The 25467-nt window shown below is 40.0% G+C and overlaps 1 protein-coding gene and 4 pseudogenes across 1 annotated transcript; 4 read left to right on the top strand and 1 right to left on the bottom strand.

Moving 5' to 3' along the window:
- Positions 1 to 3865: 3865 nt before the first annotated feature.
- On the top strand, positions 3866 to 6118 carry LOC145487621 (D(5)-like dopamine receptor). The gene has a single exon (XM_081466440.1). The coding sequence runs from the start codon at positions 4125 to 4127 to the stop codon at positions 4998 to 5000; it is 876 nt and encodes a 291-aa protein (XP_081322566.1). The 5' UTR covers positions 3866 to 4124; the 3' UTR covers positions 5001 to 6118.
- A 4345-nt stretch (positions 6119 to 10463) lies between these two features.
- LOC145488688 (5-hydroxytryptamine receptor 6-like) lies at positions 10464 to 11618 on the top strand (annotated as a pseudogene).
- Positions 11619 to 16985: 5367 nt separating this feature from the next.
- Positions 16986 to 18324, top strand: LOC145486860 (uncharacterized; annotated as a pseudogene).
- Positions 18325 to 18346: 22 nt separating this feature from the next.
- LOC145486858 (uncharacterized) lies at positions 18347 to 19745 on the bottom strand (annotated as a pseudogene).
- A 2967-nt stretch (positions 19746 to 22712) lies between these two features.
- LOC145487469 (uncharacterized) lies at positions 22713 to 24817 on the top strand (annotated as a pseudogene).
- The last annotated feature ends 650 nt before the right edge of the window (positions 24818 to 25467 follow it).

Raw genomic sequence — 25467 nt, 5'->3', positions numbered from 1 at the left:
ATTTCAACAGCTAAACAAAGCACTTTCCGTTACGATTTGACAGAAATAAAGTTCACCATTACTTTAAGCACGTTTGAAACTAGAGACTGGGATAATAAAAGAGAGTACGAAAATTTCGTTTCAGTGGCATTTTAAAACCGATAGAACTTGATCGTGATTTAGTCAGTTTGCTTGGTATTGGGCGAAAGTTGAACTTTATAACATTCGTAAAAAGGCTTACATCTCCAACTACATATTTTATTCATTGTGATTTGATCGACAAAGAACGGAATATGTTCAATGGCAAAAAGTCAGATGTCTTAGCCCTGTTTGATGTGAAAGGGAAGCCTTTTGAAAAGGTAAGCTACCACGGTTCTCCGCAACAGGTTTTGCGTGACTGCTCTACAGACGAGTTTATAAATAGCATCACTCTTAGTGTCAAAGATGAAAATGGCGAACTCTTTGATTTCAAGGGCTTCCCGCTTGTTTTTGAATTAGAGTTAAATTAAATTTCTTTAGATACAATGTCTTCTTCAAATCTGTTACCTCCAAGCGCGCCGCCTGCCGAGCCTCTCTATCCAGTACTGGCGGCGCCTTCTGAAAATTTCCGCTTGCAAAAGATCAACGAGGTTGCCAACACTTTGGACGGTGAGGTCGCCCACTATCGCCTGGTTGCTAAAAAAAACAAACGGGCAAGAAAATTCGTTAATTGGAGTGCTGCCGGCTCCAGTTTTCTCTCGGTTGCTGGCGATTATCAGCCCCGAAGAAACGAGACACCCCGAAGAAACGAGAGCGAAACACCCCCCAGCACCGCCTAAAGGAACTGTTACCGGCAGGCCAACCACAGACAGAGCGGAACCAAAACTAGCGCTGGAAAACGGGCAAGAAAATTCGTTAATTGGAGTGCTGCCGGCTCCAGTTTTCTCTCGGCAGCGTTTTCCAGCGCTAGTTTTGGCTCCGCTCTGTCTGTGGTTGGCCTGCCGGTAACAGTTCCTTTAGGCGGTGCTGGGGGGTGTTTCGCTCTCGTTTCTTCGGTGCTGATAATCGCCAGCAAAAAACTCGAGTCGAAAATAAAAAAACATCAAGAGATTACCACGCTCGCCGTTGCCAAGCGGGATACAATCAACAGACTGCTCTCCAAAGCTTTGAATAACAACGAAGTGTCTTCCCACGAGTTCGACACCATCCTTTCCGAGTTTCAGCAGTATAACTCACTGAAGGAACAAGTCCGAGCAAAGATGCTTCGCCAACCGTCAAAGAGAAAGCTTACCGATGCTGATGTTCAGAAACTGGAGAAAGACATCCGCGGCAGGCTTGAAGCTGAACTGATAAAAAAATAACAGACCCCCTCGCTTCGAAATGACTTTTAGAAACGGACGGTTTTATTTCCATATTATGAGAACATGATCGCCTGCTTCCATTTGGTTGCTTTTCTCGCCCACGAATTTTTCAAACCTGAGTTTCTAAAAGATTCTCTCGATATTACGCGCGAGGTAGTTTCTGGTGTGCTTGAGGCGGATAAGGTTTTTTACTAGGAAACCCCGACTTTTCGCTAACGCTCCCTGCCAAAAAGGAACCACTCATGCCAATCGTAACCATCCCAGGAGCATACTTTTAAAAAATTCTTGTACTCTGGGCTGGCTTCTATGAGAGGTATTAACTCCATCGGCGGGCTTAGTGATGGTTTATGAAGAGTTCCCTCCCTTGCGAAACAGGGGTAACAACAACCCTCGAAATAGCAGTCCATATAATCGAAGCAAATTATCATTGGTACAATCTGCTGCATGTATTGGCAGAAAGGCAGTTTTTAAATATGCTCGTGTACCTTGCCCCAGCCCATTTCCTTTTGTTGCCTCCTTTTTATTGCGAGATACTCCTTGTAAATTATCTCACGAAGCTCTGGAGTGAGGTTTTGAATGGCCTAGGAAAGTTGATAGTTGCTTGATTGTTCGGCACACTTGTTTGTTGCTCGAAACATTGCCGGTGTTCGGGCGGTATAACAGCGGGGTCGTTTCTATCTAATAGGAATCCTTCCCCTTCCCTCCTTCTCTGTAGTAGTATAGAGGGAGTCAAACAAATACTGTTTCGCAGAGGGACCCAGCATTTCCCGGTTTTACAACTCCAACTTTAACCGAAGCGAGCTTGCGAGCTTCGGTTTTGAACCTGGGAGTTGTAAAACCGGGAAATTCTTCTCCCTCTGCGAAACGGTATTTGTTTGACTCCTTCTTTACTACTCGCTTTTCTGAAATTCGACGATTTTCTAGAACCTTTCCTAGGAAATATCTGTGCCATTTTTCCGGTGTCGAAAATTTCGGAATTTTTGGTTGAATGGAAAGCGCCCTTGTTTTCTTTTTTCATGGAGTCTTTGATGGGACTACCAGACAAACGAATCTTGGGAAAATTTAGAACTTAAATAGGCACAAAGGTGCGGAGTCATATATCCGACATCTACTATTTCAAGCTGATGCAGCGAATATTTCATCCCCATTTAATTTGCATCACAGGAGTCAACTTGTGCGTTTTTAGATGTTCAGGTGCATCTAAAGGTACATTTACGGAAAGGCCAAACGTTTTAAGATATTAAATTAATTTTGCTCACGCAAGGCATCAAAAGGTAAGAGTAAATGTAAGACCCTCGAGCCCTTTACGTTTACATTGCCATCACACATTTATATATGAAATATTGGCTCGTTTTAAGCCAAATCGCGTTTAATTCTGTTTTTTTCCTGAACAGAAAAAAGTGAAATGTAGCTTTAAATTTGCGGTCTTTTCTATCTTTCAGCTGTATACAGTCGAGACTCCCGTAAGCGCTTACGGAAGGTGGTCGCATATAAATGCGAGAGCTTAGACCATATTGGGTCAAAATTCTGCCTCATTATAGCATATGGTAATTGGAGAGACTGTTTTAAACGTTTTATTCATGTGAAAAGTCATTGCGAGAAAAAAATTCGGTACTTACCATTGACAAATTTCCGTCTCTTATACTACCCAGATAATGCGATAATTTCCGCTGCATTATCTGCTAAGCGGTCCCTTACGGGAGGTAAAATACAAAAGTAAATTTCAAGCTTTTAGCTCGAAGAGTGGTCGCGGTCGCTTACGAGAGGTGGCCATTTACAAGAGGTTTCAAATATAGTGAGTTGACTTGAAAACTTTTGGTATTTTGGAATACTGGTCGCTGACGAGAAGTGGTCGCTTACGAGAGGTGGTCGCAAGTGGAGGTTAGCTGCCTAAGACAATATTGTCGTACCTAAATCCTCGTTTAAAGGGCCAGACTACATGTGAAGCAATTATTTGCACATGATAACGTAGAACCCCAATATTTTATGGCTTGATCATTTTGAGCCCATTAAATACTGTTTTAGTCTCCGTGGTATGTTTATTCTTAATACGTCGTTGGGGAGATTACCTTACAAATTATCACTGTATTTGTACTCACAACCATCTGTATTTGAAAAACAAGACATCTCAAAATGCAAATATAAATAAATGAAACGACATTCAGCTTTCCCTGTCTAATCTTCTGACCATTGTGTTTCTAAGGCTATTATACAAAATATTCAAAATCTTTCTAATAATCAATGGTGGCACTTGCTACAACGAAAAAATATGTGAAATGCATAACTTTATATACTCATAGTCAAATGAAAAAGAAAAAAATGGAGAAAAGAGACCGAGATACAAATTGAACAAGCGACCTTCAACTAAATATTGAATAATGTATAAACCGTTAATTACTCCATTATACAATTTAAATAATTCTTAGAACACGCTTCTCTTGTAATTCAGATGGTTTCGGAGCAAAACCATGGAAACGTAGCAATCCTGAAGATAAAGAGGTATTGTATTTTTCCTTCACCGAAAATACCAAATAAGTGCATAGTTTTGGATTCTCATTAATGTTGGGGACACATGAGACAAATGATTGTAATCTAGAAATTAATCTAAATATGTTTTAAGCCTGTACATAATCAAAGTGATGATATCATTTTCTTAATCACACTTAACTGATGAGAAACTGCCAGCTGTCGAAGCCTACTGCTTTCGTGCGTGAGAAAAATATTTAGTCGCAGTGAAAGGTGTTTCAAGGAAACAAAAGGAGTTACACAGGAAAAATACATCCACGAAGCAAGAGAAACTAAATCATGCTTCTTTCAACAACCGGCATTGTGCTCGTCGCAATCGTTACGCTTGAGGTAACCATCATCTTCATGGGCAACGTGTTCACCATTTTTGTTTTCTGGACTCAGAGACTTCGTTTGAAACGAACCTTTCTTCTCCTGATCAACCTCGCTGTGGCTGACTTGTTTGTGGGACTAGGAGAGGCTGTGGTTCTCACGACCAACACAATTCTCAACGAAATATTTGAAATCGGAAGTCCCTGGTGGGCATTCCAAGCATTTGCTAGCAGTACGTCAGTGCTTTTTCTCGCTCTTATTTCACTGGAACGCGTTTACGCCGTGCTGTGGCCATTTCGTCATCGTGTAACAAGCACTCGAGCTTACGTTTACAGCATTGTCATCGCCTGGGTAATTGGAGTGTGTATGAGTGGAGTGTGGTTGTTGAAGATATACCACAATCAAAGTCTGTATGCTTCTCTCACCTACTCTTCTGCTCTCTTTATTTCCCTGTTGGTTATCTGTTCAAGTTACCTAACGATCCGCTCGCGATTACAAAGTACAGCACCTGATCATGATTTAGACGTCCGCAGGCAGGCATCAACGGAAAAGACTTTGCGAATGTCAAGAACATTCTTTATAGTGGCCGCTCTATCGCTTGCCTTTTGGCTACCCGCTTTCGTCATGTTTACAATTAAAGAATTCTGTTCATGTTTCTCTTCACTGGCGGTGTGGCTTGTGATTGCTCTACAGTCTGTCAATTCCATGGTAAATCCATTTGTGTACAGTTTTAGGATCCCAATTTTTCAAGATGCTTTAAAGAAATGCTGGAGAAAACGTCGACAAAATATTGAATTAAGAGTTATCGCGAAGAAATCGCACAATGCGGAGAGTAATTTGTGAATTATGGCTTGATGATCTAATAGTTATTGCCATACACTCCGACTGACGAGGCAGGTTTGAGCCCCGGCTAGGTTTGTTGTCAGTGATGTTTCCTCGGGCAAGACACTATAGATAGAGAGAGCGTCGATAGAGATTTATGTAATAGCCCAAGTTATTCTCGCATTTTGGATAGTTCTCGCCTATGATCCATTAGAGGACAGACGCACGATTGACGTCATCATTACAAAGTTTTTCCCTCTTTGTTTTAAAATGGCAGAAATTTAAAGTTCTGAGAATTTAGATAATATTTTACGGACTGGGCAGAAGATAACGTACAAAAATGTCTTGTCAAAGCATTGAACAGGTACGAGAAGCAGGAAGAAGGATAAAGCCGTTTCTTTTTTAGAAAATGACTCGGAAAAAATACTCGAGCAGTCTCAGTCGGCAGTCGAGCAAGACTAAACCAAGCACAAAATTAGTCTTGGTAAGCCGAGAACCATTGCCGCTTATCTCGAATTTAACAAATCCAATAAACAAAATGTTTATGAGATTAATTTATTTAAAAAATTCAACTTTTCTCGGTCTCAAAATAACTGTTGACACACCGATTAATGTCACAAATGAAACATCAAAACATCAAAACATCAAAACATCACTTCTTAAAATCAGTTAAAATAAACACATAACCTTGCTTTCCGATGCGAATGCTCCAGTCCGTTTCAGGGCACAGCAGCAAACAAATTATAGCTCATTACAGCTCAAGGCCAACTGTATCGAGCTAAAAGGTGTCTACAACACAATTTCAAACCGATTTGAGAATCACCAACCACAGAGGACACAAATTTCCACCGTCACTAACGCTCCTTTTATTCAAAACTCGAATCGAATGGCCTTCAGGTTCAGTTGACCGAACCGCAAGTTTTCCGAGCATATTTTTTCAACTCCTGCAATATTCAAGACAACTTCCAAGCTTTTTGGCTCACAGGGCTGCTCTGATGACAAAAACTGACTTGACTTTTCCAGTATTTTCTGTAAGATTTGTAGATTTCGCAGTTCAATTCTGCTTTCGCTGTAAGTTTTCATTCCACGAGAAGTGACGCTCGAGTCAAGTTTGACAGTGGCGTGATTTTCCTGGACCAATCACAACTCTTTGCTACATATAGCAGCCAATGAGATTGCTTCATTTTGCATAGGCCAAAGTCACTGCGCGCAAGTCCAAAGGTGTTGAGGCTCTGGACAGCTTCATTTTGTTACACTATCAAACGTTACTGAACATTTTATTTCGGCTTTGGTATTATAATGTTACGTACTGGAAGTTTATGATTAAATAGGTTATCTTAAATTTGTTAATAGTTTATTCCCGGGCTTGTGAAGTCATCCACGTCTTTCAACAACGTGTCTCAGACCAATTAACAAGCTAGAAGCAAAGAGCTTACAAGCTTCAGGAGGTCGGAAATCAGTTGAAATGACAGAAGATTCTACAATTTATGGAGATCAACAATGGGTTCATATGTTGTCTCTTTTCCAGGGAGCTAAATTCGGAACCCATACGCCAGAAGCATGTATTCGACTAAGAAGTGGAATTAATATGTGGAAGGTGTATGTTTAATCCCCAACCCAATTTAAAGCTTAAAGGGTGATGAATGGTAAATGAAAGACTTTGCGAGAAGGCGAGACTAGCATTTTTTGACTGAGACTTCAAAGTGTTATAAATGCGAGCGCGAGACGTTCAGACGTTAGGGCGTTCAGACGTCATTTATGAAACAAACAAACAAACAAACAAACAAACAAATCGGGACCGCAACACTTTCTTAGCCTTAGCTTCAAAATGAAACTAAATCGAGACGCGGAGACAGCTCTTTGAAAAAATCGAGACTGTGAGAAGCACACAAAATAGATGAAAAAGCAAGACAGCGAGCCTCGCGAAAAACGACGAAAATTTTGCGAGACCCATGGTTTTCGAGGTATCATTCGCCACCCCTAGCTTATTACCTTTCCGTATAGTTCTCGCTTCAAGCCCCCTTCACTGTTGTGAGTTTGTACCACGGCGGAATCATAAATAATACGGGAACAAATCATAGCTGCAGGCTCCTCACACGAAGTATTAACACGGCGGAATCCGAATATTGCCAGTGACAGTAGGAAAGAAGCCACAGTACAATAGCCATAGTGCTTCTGGGTAAACTAAAATTGGCCGGAAAAAAATTGTCGACCCAATTTTAACACTGGCTTAAAATGTCTCCTTATGTTAAGCCAGTGATGCTTTTTATTTGTATTTTCTCGGATCCTCGAGAAACAGGAAATTTAATGTGTGTAGTTTTGCGGTTTTTATTTTTTGAAAATGTTGAGATGTACAGTAAACATTTGTTCTGGTATGAATTAAACTACCAAACAATGAAAGTTATGTTGATGAAAAATCGAATCCGTTTCTTGAATAAATCCAGAGAAACAATCTGCTGAGGGACGGACCATTAGGAAAATGAGGGGTTGTGGGCAGAGCTAGGAAAGAAGAATAAATCTCTGCAGAGTGAATTATACTGTCCGGCGGAGAAAATATGCCCGCTTGAAGTGCACCTTGGCAATCCCTTTATACTGTATAATTGCAGTTTTTCTTGGTCCCCATTCCCCCATTCTCCGGATTTTTCTACAATCAGAAAATATGCCCGCTTGAAGTGCACCTTGGCAATCACTTTATACTGTATTGCAGTTTTTCTTGGTCCCCATTCCCCCATTCACCGGATTTTTCTACAATCAGGTAGGCTTATGAAATGTACAAATTCGTGAATTTCTACAAATTGGTGAAGTTGATTTTTGGCAAAAACTACATGGAATTTTATGGTTGCCATGGCAACGTCAAAAATGAGAGACACACAATAGACATATCAAAATTTCCGCAGAGGATGAATGAACAACTACTGATCGAAAGTTTCAGCCCCTCGGAGTAAATTGGTTTTTCAAAAATTTGAAAAAACCTTACGGGGGGGGGATGGCAGCCATACTCTCCACCCCCCTACTTGTGCGTCCGAGGGTTAATACACCTTACGCGAGTTGCTTATAGTCTACCCTCAAGAATCGTCTACACCGAGCTCTTTTGCAAAGCTTCTGTCTAGCGTTTCTAAAACGATATTCCCTTCGCCTTTGCTTCTTTCGAAATTGGTTCAGTAAAACATTGCCCTTTTTTTCACTTAGAAAACGAGGCCTAGAGCTGAGGAATGTGCCAATCTGCCGTGTAGTAAGCAGCGTAGTTAAATGGTTTGGGCGCGGGACTCTGGGTTCCGGGCGTTGTGGATTTAAGTTGCACTCACCTAAGGAGCTCCTAACCTACTTACATTGCTCGAAAAAGTTGAATTGTTCTTCAGATTGACGAAGCACCTGTCTTTAAGAAAACCTCTTTATTGTTCTGGCTTTTTCAGCATTGTTATTTCAGTTTGAAAGCGTATTGCTATTGTGTGATGCCGAAAGAAAACAAGGATTGAAATGGGAAAATGCCTTGCTTTCATGAGCGAGTCTCTGTTGCACGCCGCCCTGTCTTAGCCTCGGGTTAACAAACTATTATGCTAAGTCACTAATTTGCCTTCAATTTGATCAGGTTGAGATTGCTATCGCTTTTACATCTCGCATCTTCGCTCACCTTCAATGATAGTACCCAGATATCCCCTTGTCGCTTGTCGTTGCCAGTCCTCGGCACCTTTAAGGATTTTTGAAGACGTTAAACTGCAGATATCTTTCACACGTTTTCCAGAAAGAACCATACATACATACATAGTTGGACACCAAAGTATTTATCAAAGTGCTTCACTGATTTAGTAACGCATTTTAAAAGGGCCACCAAAATCTTTACCGAATGTGCATTTCTCCACGAAAGACATAATCGATAAAAAAGAATGACCATATAACATAACCTATAAATGGTTATCTCCATGTGATTTATTAGTTAAAAAGCAATCTAGTGTAGATTGGGCTGCCAATGTTATCTCATCAATAATACCACTGCATCAGATAGCAGCTGGATTAATGACAAGTTCATTTTATGCGTATGACATGAGGTTTAAAACAAAGGTAATATGAATCTAAATAAAATAGCTGCTGCCCTACCATGTCTTACTTAGCATCACGTTTTTCGTCCTTATGTTACTAAGGCTGCCTCGTTCAGTTTTTTTTTTTTTTTTTTCGTGATCTTCTGAGCTGAACGGATCTGGAAGCGCGTATATTCCATTTCATATATTAAATTGAACGATCCTGACAGTCTTAGCTTTGTGACATTTGTAAATAATGCAGATACTGTCAACGTATTTATTTAATCACCTGTATTACCCACAAGAGTGGACGAAACATAGAAGCCATATTCGAAATGCCAGGGTTCATACGAAATACGTCTCAATATTTTTGCCTTCACGTTGCTATAACACTCAGCTGAAGAGCAGGATTTTACAGTTCAAAAACTTGCGTGCAATTTTTTTTAGGCAAATTTACTTCTTGAATATCCGACCTAATTCATTTGTGACACCTATTTGAATTAGTTGATCTTATGACAGAAGGTAGAAGGACGCTGGAAGCATAATCAAGATTCTCCCATACAGATCGACTAAGCTCGGTTAATAAGATTTTTATTACATGGCAAACAAGAACAATTTAATTCGTTTAATGTAACTGGTTTATAGGTAACTGACATTTTGCTTGCGAACGGCGATAAGCTGAACTTAATTCTGCCAAAGTTTGCTCGTCCCCTTTACTTTTTCAGGCTCATCAAGTTTTTTGGCCCCTCGATAGATAAATATTGTAAGAAGAAAATATTCAATATTTTTGTATTATAGTTTGCAACTTTTTCACCCAAAACATCACCGGTCTAGATGTCGGTCCAGATGGGAAAATCTAGAAGCATTCAATACCGATTTCAGCCGATCAAATTCGTGAATTCGGTAGTTCCCAGTCCTTATGAGGCACATCCATAAAATAAATAAACGTTTGATACGAGATTTGGCGGCTGTCCTACCCTGTCCTACCCTGTCCTACCCTATCCTTAATTACCCTACTAAGGCTGCCTCCTTTTTTCCCGTGATCTTGCTGAGCTGAACGGATTTCGAAGCACGTACTAGTGTATTCCATTTAATATAAAAATGAACAATTCTGACAGTCTTTTTGACATTTGTAAATAATGGAGATACTTGCCAGCGTATCTATTTAATCATCTGTGTTAAATACAAGGGCAGACGAGACATTTGTGTTCACGATGCCACACTCAGCAGGAGAGCAGTGTTTTGCAGTTCATAAAAATAAAGCCATCAAGACATTTTCATGTGAAGTTTAATGAAACTATTTAAAGCTTAATTTGGGCGCGCTTTTTCACGCGAATTCATATCTTGAGTATCCGGCCTGATTCATTTGTGACACGTATTTGCATGTCGATCAGGGTCTTTATCCCTCACTGCTATTTAAACTGCTTGTCTGATGATTAATGATTGTTCGCTTTCACAATAAGCAGAACTCTCCTTTGCCGAATCTGTGGTTCGTTCACGCATTTGCACACTTTTTCCGTGGTGTTTGCTCAAACTGTTGATCTTAAGACAGAAGGTAGATGGACGCTCGAAGCATAACGACGAAGACAACATGACAAACGCGTTGGCCATTACATTTATCGGTATCTTCCTAACCGAGGCAATCGCCATCGTCATAGGAAACACGTTCACCATTTTCGTCTTCTGGACTCAGAGATTCCATCTAGAACGAACATGTTTCTACTGATCAATCTCACGGTGGCTGATCTACTTGTGGGAATAAAAGAACCCATTGTCCTGGGAACCGATGAGTTTGAAAAAATGGCATCACGTGGAAAAATAAAACTGAGAAGACAGAGCAATCAGTCCTTCCGCAGCTTTTCAGGTCCTCGGTTCAAGTAAATTGGTGTTCTTCCTCGCCCTAATCTCACTGGAACGAGTTTTCGCCGCGTTGTGTCCTCTCCGTCACCGGGTAACAAGCACTCCCCCTTACATTTGCAGCATTGTCATAGGCTGGGCAGCTGGATTCTGCATGGCTGCGATCTCTTTCTTAGAAACATATCACAGAGAAGTGGATAGGGTAATGCTATATGCTGGTGTGGTTATACATTCATGCCTTCTCGTATCTGTGTTGGTTATCTGTGGAAGTTACCTACCTGATCTTCAGGTGCACAACCGAAATTTAACTGAGCGGAATTTACGACTATCAAGGACATTTTTCATTGTAGTTGCTGTGTCACTTGTGTTTTGGCTGCCAATTTTCGTAGCGTACGTCATAAGAGAGTTCTGCTGGGGATGTGTCTCTACGCCAGTGGCATCGAGAGTGAAAGTTCTTCACTTGGCAAATTCTATGGTGAATCCATTCGTTTACAGTTTTAGAATGCCAATATTTAAAGCTGCCTTAAAGGAGCGTAGGAGGAGGCCTCGAACCATTGAATTAAGAGCTGTCGGAGTAAATATCTCGAGTAAAGATCGTGAAACACGCCTGTATCATTCAAGCGACTGTAGTTTGGTACAATACAAATTAAAAGAAAGCTGATCGCCGTAATCGTGCAATTTTGCGCTGAGATTTTAAGAGTATACACGCTCGCAAGTAATTCAGCATCTAAATGTTGGAACACATTATAGACAGTCATTTTCTTCTCTCAGCCCCAGGCTGGATTTTGCGTGGCAGTAAAATAAGGTTCAAAAATCGTGTTCTTATTTATTTCTTCGTGTCAACGATCGACAATTGTGGGGACTAAACAGTAAATAATGGTAATATGTGTATTGAGGCTTTTACAAAATGTTGTTTACAAAAAAGGAAAAAAGCATTGAGGTTAGATGAGAGTCCAACGTTAAACCTTATTAGCTTCATTCTGAGGTTTAAATATTCAACAATTATTCCCCGGAGGCAAAGTGAACATTGGTGAATAGTCGTCGAGGTGAATATTTACCAATGTTCACTGAGCCTGAGGCGAATAATTGTTTTAGTATAATTTCATACGTCAAGGAGACTACAAAATAACGGACTAAAACATAAAAACACAGACGCAACTGTTCGTTTGCATACACGTATGCAGTCGTAGTTTTAATAATAGCTTACGTTTACATCGATTGTGAATCAATTTACACATCGACTTCGGCAGTAAAACAAACAAGCGAAACACTACGCAAACTAAATTCATCCCGTACCTTTGTTGTTGACTTCATTCACGGCTGTCATCGTCTTCTAAAAATCAGTAAAGAAAAAAGAATCGGTCAATCGATTTGACCTGCTGGCGATCAATGTAACCAATGCTTTACCGATTCTAAAATGCCTTGAATACAAGTTCTTGACAGCAGGTATTTCCTTTCAAATATCCTGGACTTTGAGTGATGTCTTTCGAATAAATGAAAATTTCATTCAGCTTCTGTCCGTCATGTTTACTTGCGGAGATGGCAAAGGTGGCAAGCCTAGTAACCAATCTCAGAAATGATCTATTCACCGCCTTGCACGGTGAATATAGCGTCATAAGCCGAGCTATTTTGGCCAATCAAAATGTTCAATTGTTACATCCTCCTCTGGAAATTATTTTATTTGTGAATACTCTTTATGCTAGTTAAACACTTCTTGGTAGATCAGCGACGATCGGGATAGACGATCCATTAGGTCAGTTATCTCCAAATCAGTGCTCTACTGCCACCTGCTGTTCAACAATTCCAAAAACCCCAGAAGGTTTTTTGAACCCCTTATCAGTTTCGGATAATAAAATGAGTTTGCTTATGTTGTTGGTCAACATATTGTGCAAAGTGCGAATTTTAACATATTTGAGCAGAGACATTGCAGACTTGTGAAAGAAAGGCCACCATTGGGCCCAACCTAACGTTTCATTAACCGTGTTCCTCCTAATAATAAAATTGTATACGAGATGTTTGGAGGAGTGATAAAACATTTCCTTGCGTATTTGAAATATCTTCTCGATCGAAGCAAAGGGTGGGAGAAGAGGGAGAAACAACACCGTAAAAGTCTCTATTACTTAGGAACAATGATTTGAACAATTTTAATCAGTATGAAACTTGCAAGGTGCTACATAAATGTTTCCTATATTCAAGGATTCGAAACTGTTTTACTTAACACCAGTTCACCAAATATCATTTGCTGGCAGTGTATTAACAAGAGAAAAAGAAAAAAAAAAACAATAGAGAGTATCAGGCTCTTGATCAAGTGTACCAGGTCATCGATGAGGTCTTATTAGGTAAGGGTTTTCAGGATACTGGATATTTAGGTAAAAAATTGACAGGAAACACGAAATTTAGGGGAAAAATTAATGGGGGAGAGCATGTTTAGATCAGATAAAACTGGACATTAATTGAGTAGGAAATCGTTAAACTGCAATTAACAGGATACAAGATATTTAGGCCCCAAATTAATAGGACAACAAATAAAATGGGTATAGAATTCCAATAAAAAGCCTCTTACTTGTGTTTTTGTTCAGCATTATACTTGTGTCTTTCGCTTCCCGAAATGCCATCAAATGCTAAATGCGAAAGGCAATAGATTGACAAGCAGTGCGCAAGAAGTAATGGTAAGCGCGTTTCATTGAAACTCCTTATATGTTCTAAGCCGTTCCACTTTTGCATCAGACAAGGAAATGCTAAGATAATTACTGAAGAACCATTTACAGTGCGGTTCATGTTGACTTGTTCCTGAAAGAGAAAACCTATTTGACAAGGCCAAACATGACATAGCGACAATCACGGTATTCACCCGGTCCTAGCAAGTTCTACACTTCCAGTCCCTGCTAAAGAAATTAAACCTAAAGGCTGGGCCCTGAAAGTGACGAAAAAGGCCACTCTTTCCAATGAAAAACAAAAAAACTACTTTGAATAAAAGTTTTCTTAGGTCAGGAGACGGCAATAAAGTCGAAGCAGTTACTTTATCACAAAAGATGAGGTACGCAAAAGATGAGGACAAAATTAGGCGGTTCACCTTAGATGACTTCTCGCCACGTTCAATCCTTCTTCTCCAGAATGGCTGCGAAGCTCAGAAACAGACAGGAGGAGGTCCTCGAAGAAGGCACAACAGCCCGCTAAGAATCAAGCTGCAGATATTCTTTACAAGTCTCAGTTGACTCACCCAATTCAACTTGTGTGTCTTAAACGCATCTAATCCATCTATAATGGTTTTAAAAAGCTAAGCGTCAACATGTTTCGCTTGATATGCGAGTATTTTGATGTTTGCAACATCTCAAGATCGCGTAAAGCGCCCTACATAGAGTTGAAGACTAGTCTTGTGCAGACGTGCAGCTGTGCTCCATCACTGAACTGGACGACGTTAACGGCTGAGGGATGTCTCAGGTTGATAAAGAACGGTGTCTACTAAATATAAACGTGTTTCCGCCAGATTAGGAAAACGTGGAAGAAGTAGATCTTAGCTAGGGTTATTGGAATCCACAAACAAAACTGGGGGTAGCCATTAATTTTTCTGAGATCCTGATTAGTCTGAATCTCGAAGAAAACTGCTGACGTTAGCATTTTTCAGAAAAAAGAAGAAAAGATATTTCTTCGCAGATTTTCTTAGAGTTCGCCTTCACATGCAGAAAACTAAACACATTAATAAACATCTTAAACTACACGGTAAATGGTAACATAAAAACAACTTTTGTTATGTTTTTAATAACAAAATCGTCGTAACAGCGCTTTTAGCGTTCTTGGAGAGCTCTCCTCTGGCTTAGCCAAAATACAGTGTACATAGTTTTTCCTCATAGCCAAAAACCTTTCACGCGTTGAATAGGCTTGCCACTTCCATTTCATTACATAAAATGTAGCGGTAATCACACTTTTTCAAAATTTAAATGAGTTGTTTCATCCTTTCGAAAACTTTGTCGGTTGCCCGTTACATTTTTTTCTATTACCTCCCTAGGAAGTCAAACATTGATGTCTCTCGCACTTGTTTGGCGCGCGCATATGCTATCTGCAGTTGGATATGATTTCTTTTACGGGTAAGATAAGAGCTAGTTTTTCAGCTGGAAGCCCGTAACAGTTAGTGCTTAGCGATATGCTGCTTTTTTGGTGTTCCTGGTTTTAGAACAGGTTCGTAATTTTACTGCGATATTTGTGTCGGCGCGCTTGGTAGCGTAGTTGATTGTTCCAAACCAAGCACGCGCCTGACGTTTCAATCATGCCTTACATGATGCAGAGACCGTGTGCCACAAAAAAGGAGGCATCGTCCTTAACGGCCCTTTTCTGCGCATTTCCTTTTCTGATGCAAAAATGAAACGGCTAAGAAAATATAAGGAGTTTCAGTAAAACGCCGCTTACCATTACTTCTTGCGCACTGCTTGTCAGTCTATTGCCTTTCGCAGCATTTGATGGCATTTCGGGAAGCGAAAGACACAAGTATAATGCTGAACAAAAACACAAGTAAGAGGCTTTTTATTGGAATTCTATACCCATTTTATTTGTTGTCCTATTAATTTGGGGCCTAAACATCTTGTATCCTGTTAATTGCAGTTTAACGATTTCCTACTCAATTAATGTCCAGTTTTGTCTGATCTAAACATGCTCTCCCCCATTAATTTTTCCCCTAAATTTCGTGTTTCCTGTCAATTTTTTACCTAAATATCCAGTATCCTGAAAACCCTTACCTAATAAGGCCTAATCGATGACCTGGTACACTTGATCAAGAGCCTGATACTCTCTATTGTTTTTTTTTTCTTTTTCTCTTGTTGATACAATGCACGCCCCACCCCCCCCCCCCCTTTCGCTCCTCACCCCACAAAACATAACCTTCAAAATGACTCAAATTTCCGAGCATAAGTTTATATTCAAATCACTCCGGGAAAGCCAGTTACTTGTTTAGCCACTGAAATGCGTAAAATGGCTTTGCAGCCGGTTATTACTTTTCACCTTCTACCCACCCTAACCCTACCCATTGGAATGTGCACTTGTTATGTGTAACGCAATCTGTGGAATAATGGCGAGTACTCAACAGATTGAAACAGAACTGAGCTTAAACGAGTTCTTGATGGGAATCCTCGACTAAAAGGAAGATTTTAAAGGCTGGTTACAGACTTTTGGGTTAGTTACGATCTCAGCAAATTGTTAAACTTCTTGTAAACGGCGGCTTATGAGACGAAAGACAAATAATTTGATAGATGTCATGATGCGGGCTTCGGAGAGTTAAAATCTGCTTTACCGTTGTGATATCTCAGAGTGATTTCGTACACTAATCATTGAAAATGCGGCTGAAACCTACTGATAATATAACATGAGGTATCGTGGAACACCCGGTTGTCGACATGTCGCGAGGTAAGTGGAATATATCATTATTTTCTTTGTGCATCGTTATTTTCACGTCATTAGAGACCTTAAGCATAGACGACGAGAACGGCGGACGAGTACGAACCGGACGTAACTTTGAACCATAAGATGATACTGCGCATGTCATGTCTTGTCTTCGCTGACGTCATTCGTCGTCCACCGAACGTCGAGAACGTGAGAAAAGCTGTGTTGCCGTCCTCTGCTGTACGTAAGTATTTGTCAGTCTATTTCTTAGCCTTTTAGAGGTTTAATTGAGCAAAAGCTTAGCAATCAAGGGTTTGAATTTAGTATGCGAAAGTTTCTTTTGTTTTTTAGCTCAAACTTAAAGTAATTAGCCTCTGTAAACTTCTTTTGCAGGAACTGCACATGGCGTGTCAAACTCCCGCGTCAGGGTAAGATCTAAAGTCTTAGTAAATTGGATCGTTCATGATGAGCTTAATTTCCTTGTGAAAAATAACAGTCGCCTCGGGACGGTTAAATTTGTGGTTCAGTCTATCCTTTCTGCAGCGTTCCTCGAGAATAAAAGCAGAGCATTTGCAGCTTTATAAATATTGACTGAGTTATCAAGTTCAACTTTATTCATTGCTCGATCTGTCTGAATATATAAGCTTTGTCTAGTAATGATACAGATAAAGTTGTTTCTAATATGTAGGGATAAATCCCAGAAACAAAAAGCCACGTCGTTATAGCAAGCTCGAATTCCAAGAGATTGAAATAAGTCCTGTAGATCGCAGACTTGAAACGTTCCTAATTTTAAATTTGGGGATTGCTTGTATCAACGAATATAAGCTAAACTGCATGCATTGCAGGGCAGAGTAAGCCTGATTAGCACTAATTTAGATTTAACTGTCATGGTGTATGCAATTAACATATGATATGCAATTAAAGCAGGATTAGTCTTAATCCCTGCTCAGAAGTGTAAAAGGAATTTTAAGACATTCACATTTTCCTTCTCCAGAAACAACTCTATGAAATGGACAGAAGACCATGACTTAACCCTCTGTGGGGAAGTTCTTCTCCAGGAGCCTTTCAAGCATCCCAAAAACAGCAAAGAAAGGGGTGAAGTATGGGGGCAGATTGCCCTTAATCTTAACAGTCTTGCAAGTTCCATATTCAAAGTGTCTAAGAAATCAGTGAGAGACCGACTAACCCTTTTGCAGACGAAGTACAAGAAGAAAATAAGAGAAGAAGAAAGAGCGTCAGGCATAGACTGTGAGGAGACCCAGCTAGATGCAGCACTTGAAGAGATTCTTGACAAAGAAAAGGCAGCTGACATGGAAAGGAATGAGCAAGCTGGCACTCTCACCAAAAAACACCAGAGTGAGAAGGCAAGTGCCGAAGAGGTTAGGCGCCAAGCTATGGAACGTCTAGGCAAAACCCAAAAAAGAAATGCAGATTCAGAAGAAGGAAAACCCAGTAAAAGAGGGAAAGAGAAGAAGTTCGGATGCTGTTGAATACCTCAAGGAGAAGTTTGAGTTAGAAAGTAAACTGAGGAAGGATGAAATGGAGTCAAAAAAAAATGAACAGCAGATGTTGATGGATCAGCAGAGTCAAATGCACAAGCAGCAATTAGAAATGATGAAGATGGTACAACAACAGAATCAGTCATTAATGGCTTTATTGGAAAAAGCTACATTCACAAAGTGACTATCACAAATCTCCTCAAGATTTTGGAAATTTATTCTAAAACATGTTACATTTTTAAAAGGGGAGTATTAATCTTAGCACCTCTTCTTTTGGAAACCTAAACTATGTTGAGCATTAATTTACTTAAACTTTGTTGAACTATGTTGAAATTTTAGTTAACAAATATTTTACGCTGTTTTTCAACATGATTTTGTGATGCAGGAAACTTGTTTCTTTATTTCAATACAAAAATCATACTTCACTTGCTTAGTGAGATAATGACTTGAAGAGAAGATCGGTTTTTTGCCTTATGTCCATGCTGTTGTGTTGGCATTTTTTTGCAGATAGTGTGAATCTGGCATTAGTGTAACAGTGTACAAAAAGCATGTTGGTAAAATTAAACCACATTTTGAATTCTCATTTGCTGTGATTTTACATATTATACATAATGCCCAGGCGCCATGTTACAAAGTTACTACAAAAAGTAATTAAAAAAGGTTATTAAGAAAAGTAGTCTTCTAAGGAAGGAGGTTCCAGCTGAAAAAAACTTGATGTCTGATTTCCATAGAGACATGTGAGGGCATTTCTAAGTAGGGCACTGACCACATACATTTTACCCATACTACTGAAACCAATTTTTAAGTTTTTTTTTTAAGTCCAAAAACTTGAAGTAGTTAGTGACATCATTGAATAGCCACTCTACTGATTCTCTGACACTGCTCATTGACTGGTTGAAATCCATCATTTGACGGGTCAAGGCTCTATTCCTGAAAGGGGCTTGAAGGTGTACCCTTAAAGGGTATGCTGGATCACCATAAATGCAGTATGGATTCCCCAAAGGAGAGTTTGCAAAAGCTTGTAGGTCATTAAGGAGTCTTGAGTCAGCCAGCATGCCTGCATCATGCCTCCTTCCTTCTGAAAAATAGAAAAATATTCAAAACTGTTTTCATGAATGATATAGAAATATATGACAAAATAAAGAATTATTAGAACCGTTTCTTACCTACGGGGCAATATAGATGACCTATCAGACAATTGGGAAGGGCAACACACTGAAACTTCAAAGCATGTACTCTTTTATGGCCGTTATAGACTGCTCTCTGATGCTCTGCAGGTCTGCAAATTGGACGAACCGTCCCATCAACAAATCCAAAACAATTGTCCAAGGGAGAACCCTGGGCAGCAATAGTGTCACTATACAGTTGTAGCAAGGGCTGAGAGAGAATTTGGTGATTCCACTGAGTGATTCTGTGACCGCGTGTATCGTATATGTAGTCAAGCACTTGGTTGCTAACCATGCTTAACACTGGAACCGGTCGACCAAATCGTGGAATGATATCACTGAATCTGCAGGGGTAAGATAATCTTCTCAGAAGAATACAAAGCGCTTCCATTCCACTTGATACGGTTCTTTGGTAACACGTAAAGCTGTCTGGTATTTGAAGGACTTCGGCAAGAAGTGAAAGGTCGTGCTTCCTGAATCTAAATTCTGCCAAACACTCAGCATCGTTCATATCTTCCAGAGAAAACCTTCCAAAATTCTCATAACAAAAATCAGGATTTTTTGGAGAGTATTCCTCATACAACAACAACAGTTCTTCATCATCTAAAATGCCTTGAGCGTGACTAAAGAGAAAAAGTTCTTGAAGCTCGTGAAAAGAAACCATCTCGACGAAAAATTGATTTACTGTGCTGTGATGTTTTGTTTACGTTCACGTTCTCGTCGAGCGAAGCTTAAGTTTCGGATTTCCCGCCGTTTTCGCACTGTGAACGGACCGTTCCGTCCCAGTCTTCACGCGGTACTATTCGTCGTCGTCTTCTTCTTCGTCGTCTATGCTTAAGGTCCCTATTATGCTAATTAGGACGGCCGTCTTTGTTGACAAAAGCACAGCTTAAACTTCTTCTTCTAACATTTCACAGTTTCAACTGCCCCAAAATTTTATTGCATATATTTACAGTTGAGACATTGCTCTTTAAGTGGAGGGTAGTTTTGGGATCTCAAGTAATGTACTTTTGGCGATATTTTCCTTTAAATTTCGCCTTTTTTATCCCGCTTCATGAGTAGTTCGAAAGTGAAGAAATTTAAAATTCTGTAAAAAAATCAGATGTTGGTCAAATTGCCAAAACAGCCTCTCAACGTAACAAGAAACATTTTCTTGTCTCGAAAAAAGTATTTTTACCCTGATTTATACCGTTTTCTTCGTATGGCAAATTGTTAAAAATGTACCCTAAAATGGCCGCTGAATGCCCTCTCAGAGGGGCAAAACCAAGATGGTCGCCCCAGCGCTAAAATACCGATCGAATTGAACTAAAAGTTATATTTTTGTGAATCACTTATCTGGACCATTCATCTGAGAAAGTTTCAGGAATTTGATTTTTTGTTGTCCAATTGACCATAGTTGATAATTTCAGAGGGCGGCTCTTAATTAAAATTCACATGAAAATATCTTGATCGCTTTAATATTTTTTGCGAACTACAAAGTACTGCTCTTCTGCTCAGTGTTATAGCATCGTGAGCACAAATGTCTCGTCTTGTAGGCAACACAGGTGATTACATAGATACGTTGGCATCATCTGCATTATTTACACGTCACAAAGACTCTCAGGATCGTTCATTTTTTTATTAAATGGAATAAACTAATACGTGCTTCCAAATCTGTTCAGCTCAGCAAGATCACAAGATCAAGGAGGCAGCCTTAGTAGTGTAATTAAGGATAGGGTAGGATAGGGTAGGACAGGGTAGGACAGCAGCCAAATCTCTATAGGATATGTTGTATAGTCATTCTTTTAGTCATTTTTTGATCAAATATGTCTTTCGTGGAGAAATACACAGATAGGAAAAGTCAGGAATTGCTAACCACCATAGCATACACCCTACCCACTTCAGTTTGGTATGTTTGTAGCAAGGAGAACCCAGTAGCTAGTAAATGATAACGAGATCTCTTAGCAAGCAATATCCATTGGAAAAACTGTTTTAAGCAACTTAAATTTATATGCAAAGTAGAAAACTTTAAAAGTTGTAATAAAAGAACTTACACAGGATACTTACCTTCAAAGAAGAACTTCACTTCTATGGAATATCGGCTATCTCAGACTGTACTTACTGTGGCCAGCCTGATTCGATAAGTCATACTTTAATTCTAAGCAATTCGTCAATGACGTTTTATAATGCTTACATGAGGGAAACGTCACTTCTTTGTCTACACAGTCTCTTGGGTGCTTATTTGTCTATCCATCACTCAAATTTTAGGGCATATTTACTCGATCGTGGATGCTGACTTGTATACCATTCAGGAAAAAATGCTCACTCTGGTCGAACTGCATAGAATACAGAAGAAATGTAGTGTGGAGAACAAAAAATATTAAAAGATTAAGCGACTTGAATTTTTTGCTCGTAGTAAGCTTAAGCTTATTTGAAAATTCAAAATATTCAAATCACGGGTTTCAAATTTAAGATACAAGCGCCGCCAGAATTTCAACGTGTACCTAAAAAAACTTCACTTCCTGCAACTTCCTCATTTGCTTTCACTTGTAACAATTCTTTGACCTCTCCGGCCGCGCTGTTGTGACCAATACATGACCACAGTCATAAATACCTCTCTCAGCTTTTATCTACGAGGGAACAAAAGCCCAAGGGCAAAATACTACATATTTACAAAAGCGAAACACAAGAACCAAAATGGCCGCGGAGATCCTCGAGAAACTCGTACCCAGGCTCTCCACACCAAATTTTACACCTGAGCGAGTGACACATTTGCATATTTTGCCCCATAACAATAGTCATTTCTACGCTTCACGTATCCACGACCAAAAATGACCGAGGAGTTGAACTTGGGTTTACCGAGAAACAACTCCAGCTTACTGGTCAGAGCGGGACTTGGACCCGCGACATTCGGATTTTAAGTCCCACGCCCTAACCACTCGGCCACGCTGCCTCCCTCAGCGCGTTGATATACATGTGCTTAATGTTAACCAAGGTCATTATTGTAATAGGTGTCCAACAGTAGCAATTAAATGATGAAGGAATGAAAGATGCGAATGCAGGCATAACACTACTGGAAAAATCACCTGAAAATATTTTCAGGTTCTGAACGGGATTCGAACCCACGACCTTTGCGTTACCGGTGCAATACTCTACCAACTGAGCTATCAAAACCACATGAGAGCAATCGTATGTGAGTTCGGCCCTATATGTTCAGCGGACGTAATACTAGGCTCGAGTATTTAATTGCTTCTGTTGGACATCTATTACTATGGAATTCGTATACTTGAGCCGAGTATTACGTCCACTGAACATATAGGGCCGAACTCACATACGACCGCTCTCACGTGGCTTTGATAGCTGATCAGTTGGTAGAGCATTGCACCGGTAACGCAGAGGTCGTGGGTTCGAATCCCGTTCAGAGCCTGAAAATATTTTCAGGTGATTTTTCCAGTAATGTTATGGCTGCATTCGCATCTTTCATTCTTTCATTATTTAATTGCTACTGTTGGACATCTATTACTATGGAATTCATAGACTTGAGCGGAGCATTACGTCCACTAAACATATAGAGCCGAACTCACACACGACCGCTCTCATGCGGCTTTGATAGCTCAGTTGGTAGAACATTGCACCGGTAACGCAAAGGTCGTGGGTTCGAATCCCGTTCAGAGCCTGAAAATTTTTCAGGTCATTTTTCCAGTAGTGTTATGGCTGCATTCGCATCTTTCATTCTTTCGAGGTCATTATGTTTAATGTGTGATGTGTTCTTTGTGAAAGAAAACTCAAAATGTCTGTTATGACCCTGACAGAGGCCATCCCTGTAACAACTTTTATTCTTAATTCTTTCAGCGATATCGTACGCCCCCACCACCCTCACGTCCGAACGAATGCCGTAACAACACGAGACGTCGTTTTCTTCCAAGGCGCTCAACATCCACCCCACGACTCGCGAGATCTCCACGAGAACGGTTAAGGTACCCACTTGGCCGGCCCAGGTCTCCACGTAGAAGAGTTGCATCGTTTGAAAGAAAAAGTTCAGATTCACCACAAAAACGCTCGGCATCACCACACAAACGTTCAAGGTCTTCAAGAGAGTGGTCGTACCCTCAACGAGGGAGATGGAAATCTCCATGGAGAACCTCGAAGTCTCCACGAAGGAGACTGAAGTCTCCAAGAAGAAGCTCGAGGTCTGCAAGGAGAAGATCGAAGTCTCTTAGAAGGCGATCGACGTCTCCTCGAAGACGCGTATGTTCCATGTCTCCTGAAACAAGCAATGGCGTACAGGCCCAGGTGGATCAAGAATTATTACAAAGAACATTTTGTGATGGTGAAAGACACGAGAGTTTAACGACGACCAAAACGCTATGGGAACGAAATAGAGGCGAAAGTAGTGACAAAGACAAAGAGCCGACACCCAGAACAATACGAGCCTTTGAAGAAAAACCAAGTAAAGACGATAAAAAGACTTCCTCTGTTGATTACTGATCAACTGCGAGCTAGAAAATCGACTAATCCAAAGCCATCTAACAATAACATTGACAGAAACACGACGAACCAGAAGCGAGGTAAATATCAGTCGACTAGTAGCAGTGAAGGACAGGAAGAAAATGAAAAGATTATTCCCTTTCAGAGAAAAAGAAGCAACCTTGAAGAAGAAGAAGAAGAAGAAGAAGAAGAAGAAGAAGAAGAAGAGCACAATGACGAGATTGCAATCGAACGGCGCTGATCGAAATGTACGGAGTATAACTTGTGAGTAAGAAGAAGATAATAAAACATGCAGGTCTTTAAAGTGCACCTAACCCCAGAATTTTTTTTTCGCTAAAATAATAAAGCTTATTTTGTGGAGTAAGTTGCTGCAAAAATTTTTCGATTTGGTTAAATCTTTGATTTTCTATGGCTCGTCAAAGTACGCCAGAACGCCGCCATTTTGGTTCACAACCGAGTTTAACGGGGCATGGGTCGAGGGCCGGATGTGACGTCAAATCCAGAACACGGTGATTCTGGATATTCGCATATTTACTTGTTTCTCTGGGGAAAGGCTGGGAAAGTAGTTCGAAAAAAATGCTAGCCAGGTGCGTTGTAGTGGGATGTAGCAGCACAGCAAACGTACAGGAGGTACTGCGCTTCATGCCATACCGTTTTATGGAGAGATGATCGTCCTGAAGAGAAGAAACGTACAAAGCGATGGGTTGATTTCGTGAACGCGAAACGTGCAAATTGAGAGCCGTCTGAGTTCGGTGATCTGTTCTAAGCATTTCAAACAAGATGATTTCGCTCGACGCCTGGATTTTCAGGGAGAGGAAGGGATTTTGCTAATTCCATGGCTTAAGCGAAACGAATTTGGAATAACCGCTTTTCCATCGATTCATGCAGCCATTGTTACATCTGATCTGAGAAAAAGCAGCAGTCAGTCAGCGCAGCCGACAGATACAGAAGAATGGTGAGATATTTTTTTCTGAGCAAATGTTCCCTGCCTTGATATGTTAGTTCCCTCCCTTGTTCAATTCTTTGAAAAGAAATCTGTAAGGGTATTATATTCAAATCCTTTCAAAGTCATGCGGACAAGCACACTAGTTTGGAAGACCCACCGTTCAACAAATGCATTCATGGAGACATTCAGGCAAGGAATGGCTTAGAATTAGTTTATATGTTCAGAACCCTTTTTACATGTGGGTATTATCAATGTACAGAGAACATACTTTGGCCAGGACCAGAACAATTTCAAGCTGTCTGTGTATGTGTCTGTTTCTGCATGAGGCTTGCGGACTTGAATTGTATTTATAGGAAGTTTTAATTATTGATACCATGGTAACACATGCTTATGAGATTGCATCTCTGCTGACCAAAAGCTCTTGCAAATGAGGACACGTTGTTCCAGAAACATTGCTGAAGACACAAGTATTTCCCTCTTTGCCCAACATGGGAAACATTGTTGCGACACAAAAAATGTTTCTGATAAATATTATTTTTTACAGGGACATGGTTGTGTTCTAACAATGCATCTGCAACATGCTGCACTGTAGAAAAGCCATCATTAAACTGATGTTGTTGTTGTTGTTCTTCTTCTTTTTATCATTATTACTATTACTATCACCACCATCAGACCGCTTTCAATATCAATTTCAGCCAGTCAGATTTGTGAATTTGGTAGTTGCCAGTCCTTGTGAGACAGAGCCATATTATTATTAGCTTGTCACTGTTTGCCAGGAAATAGATTAAAGAATACAGAAACAAAAATAAATAAGTAAATAAATAAATAAATAAATAAATAAACAACATAATTTTATTGTTGTCCAGGTTGATTGCGACATGTAAATGGTCAGTGAAGGGGCACAAACATTAAATTTTCAACTTGACAATAAAAGAAAGGCAGCTGCTTCCAGTTTGTAAAACAGGATTGTAGTAATTCACATTTCTAAGCACAAGCGAAGAAAAAGGGGTCCTTTTGATGTTTCATGGGCCTTTTTTTATTAGTGTGTTGTGCGAGTAAAACAAACTGTCTATGTCTATGAATCAATAGTTCAGTAAGCTGTTGGTCTTCAGGTGAATGAGACTGATATGTTTTCGAACAAATGCCATATTTTTGCAGTATTGTACA

This window comes from Orbicella franksi, chromosome 5, assembly GCF_964199315.1.
Source record: "Orbicella franksi chromosome 5, jaOrbFran1.1, whole genome shotgun sequence".
In the NCBI taxonomy this organism is placed as follows: domain Eukaryota; kingdom Metazoa; phylum Cnidaria; class Anthozoa; order Scleractinia; family Merulinidae; genus Orbicella; species Orbicella franksi.
Note: the sequence above shows the minus strand (reverse complement) of the source record. Positions and strands in the feature narration are given on the sequence as shown.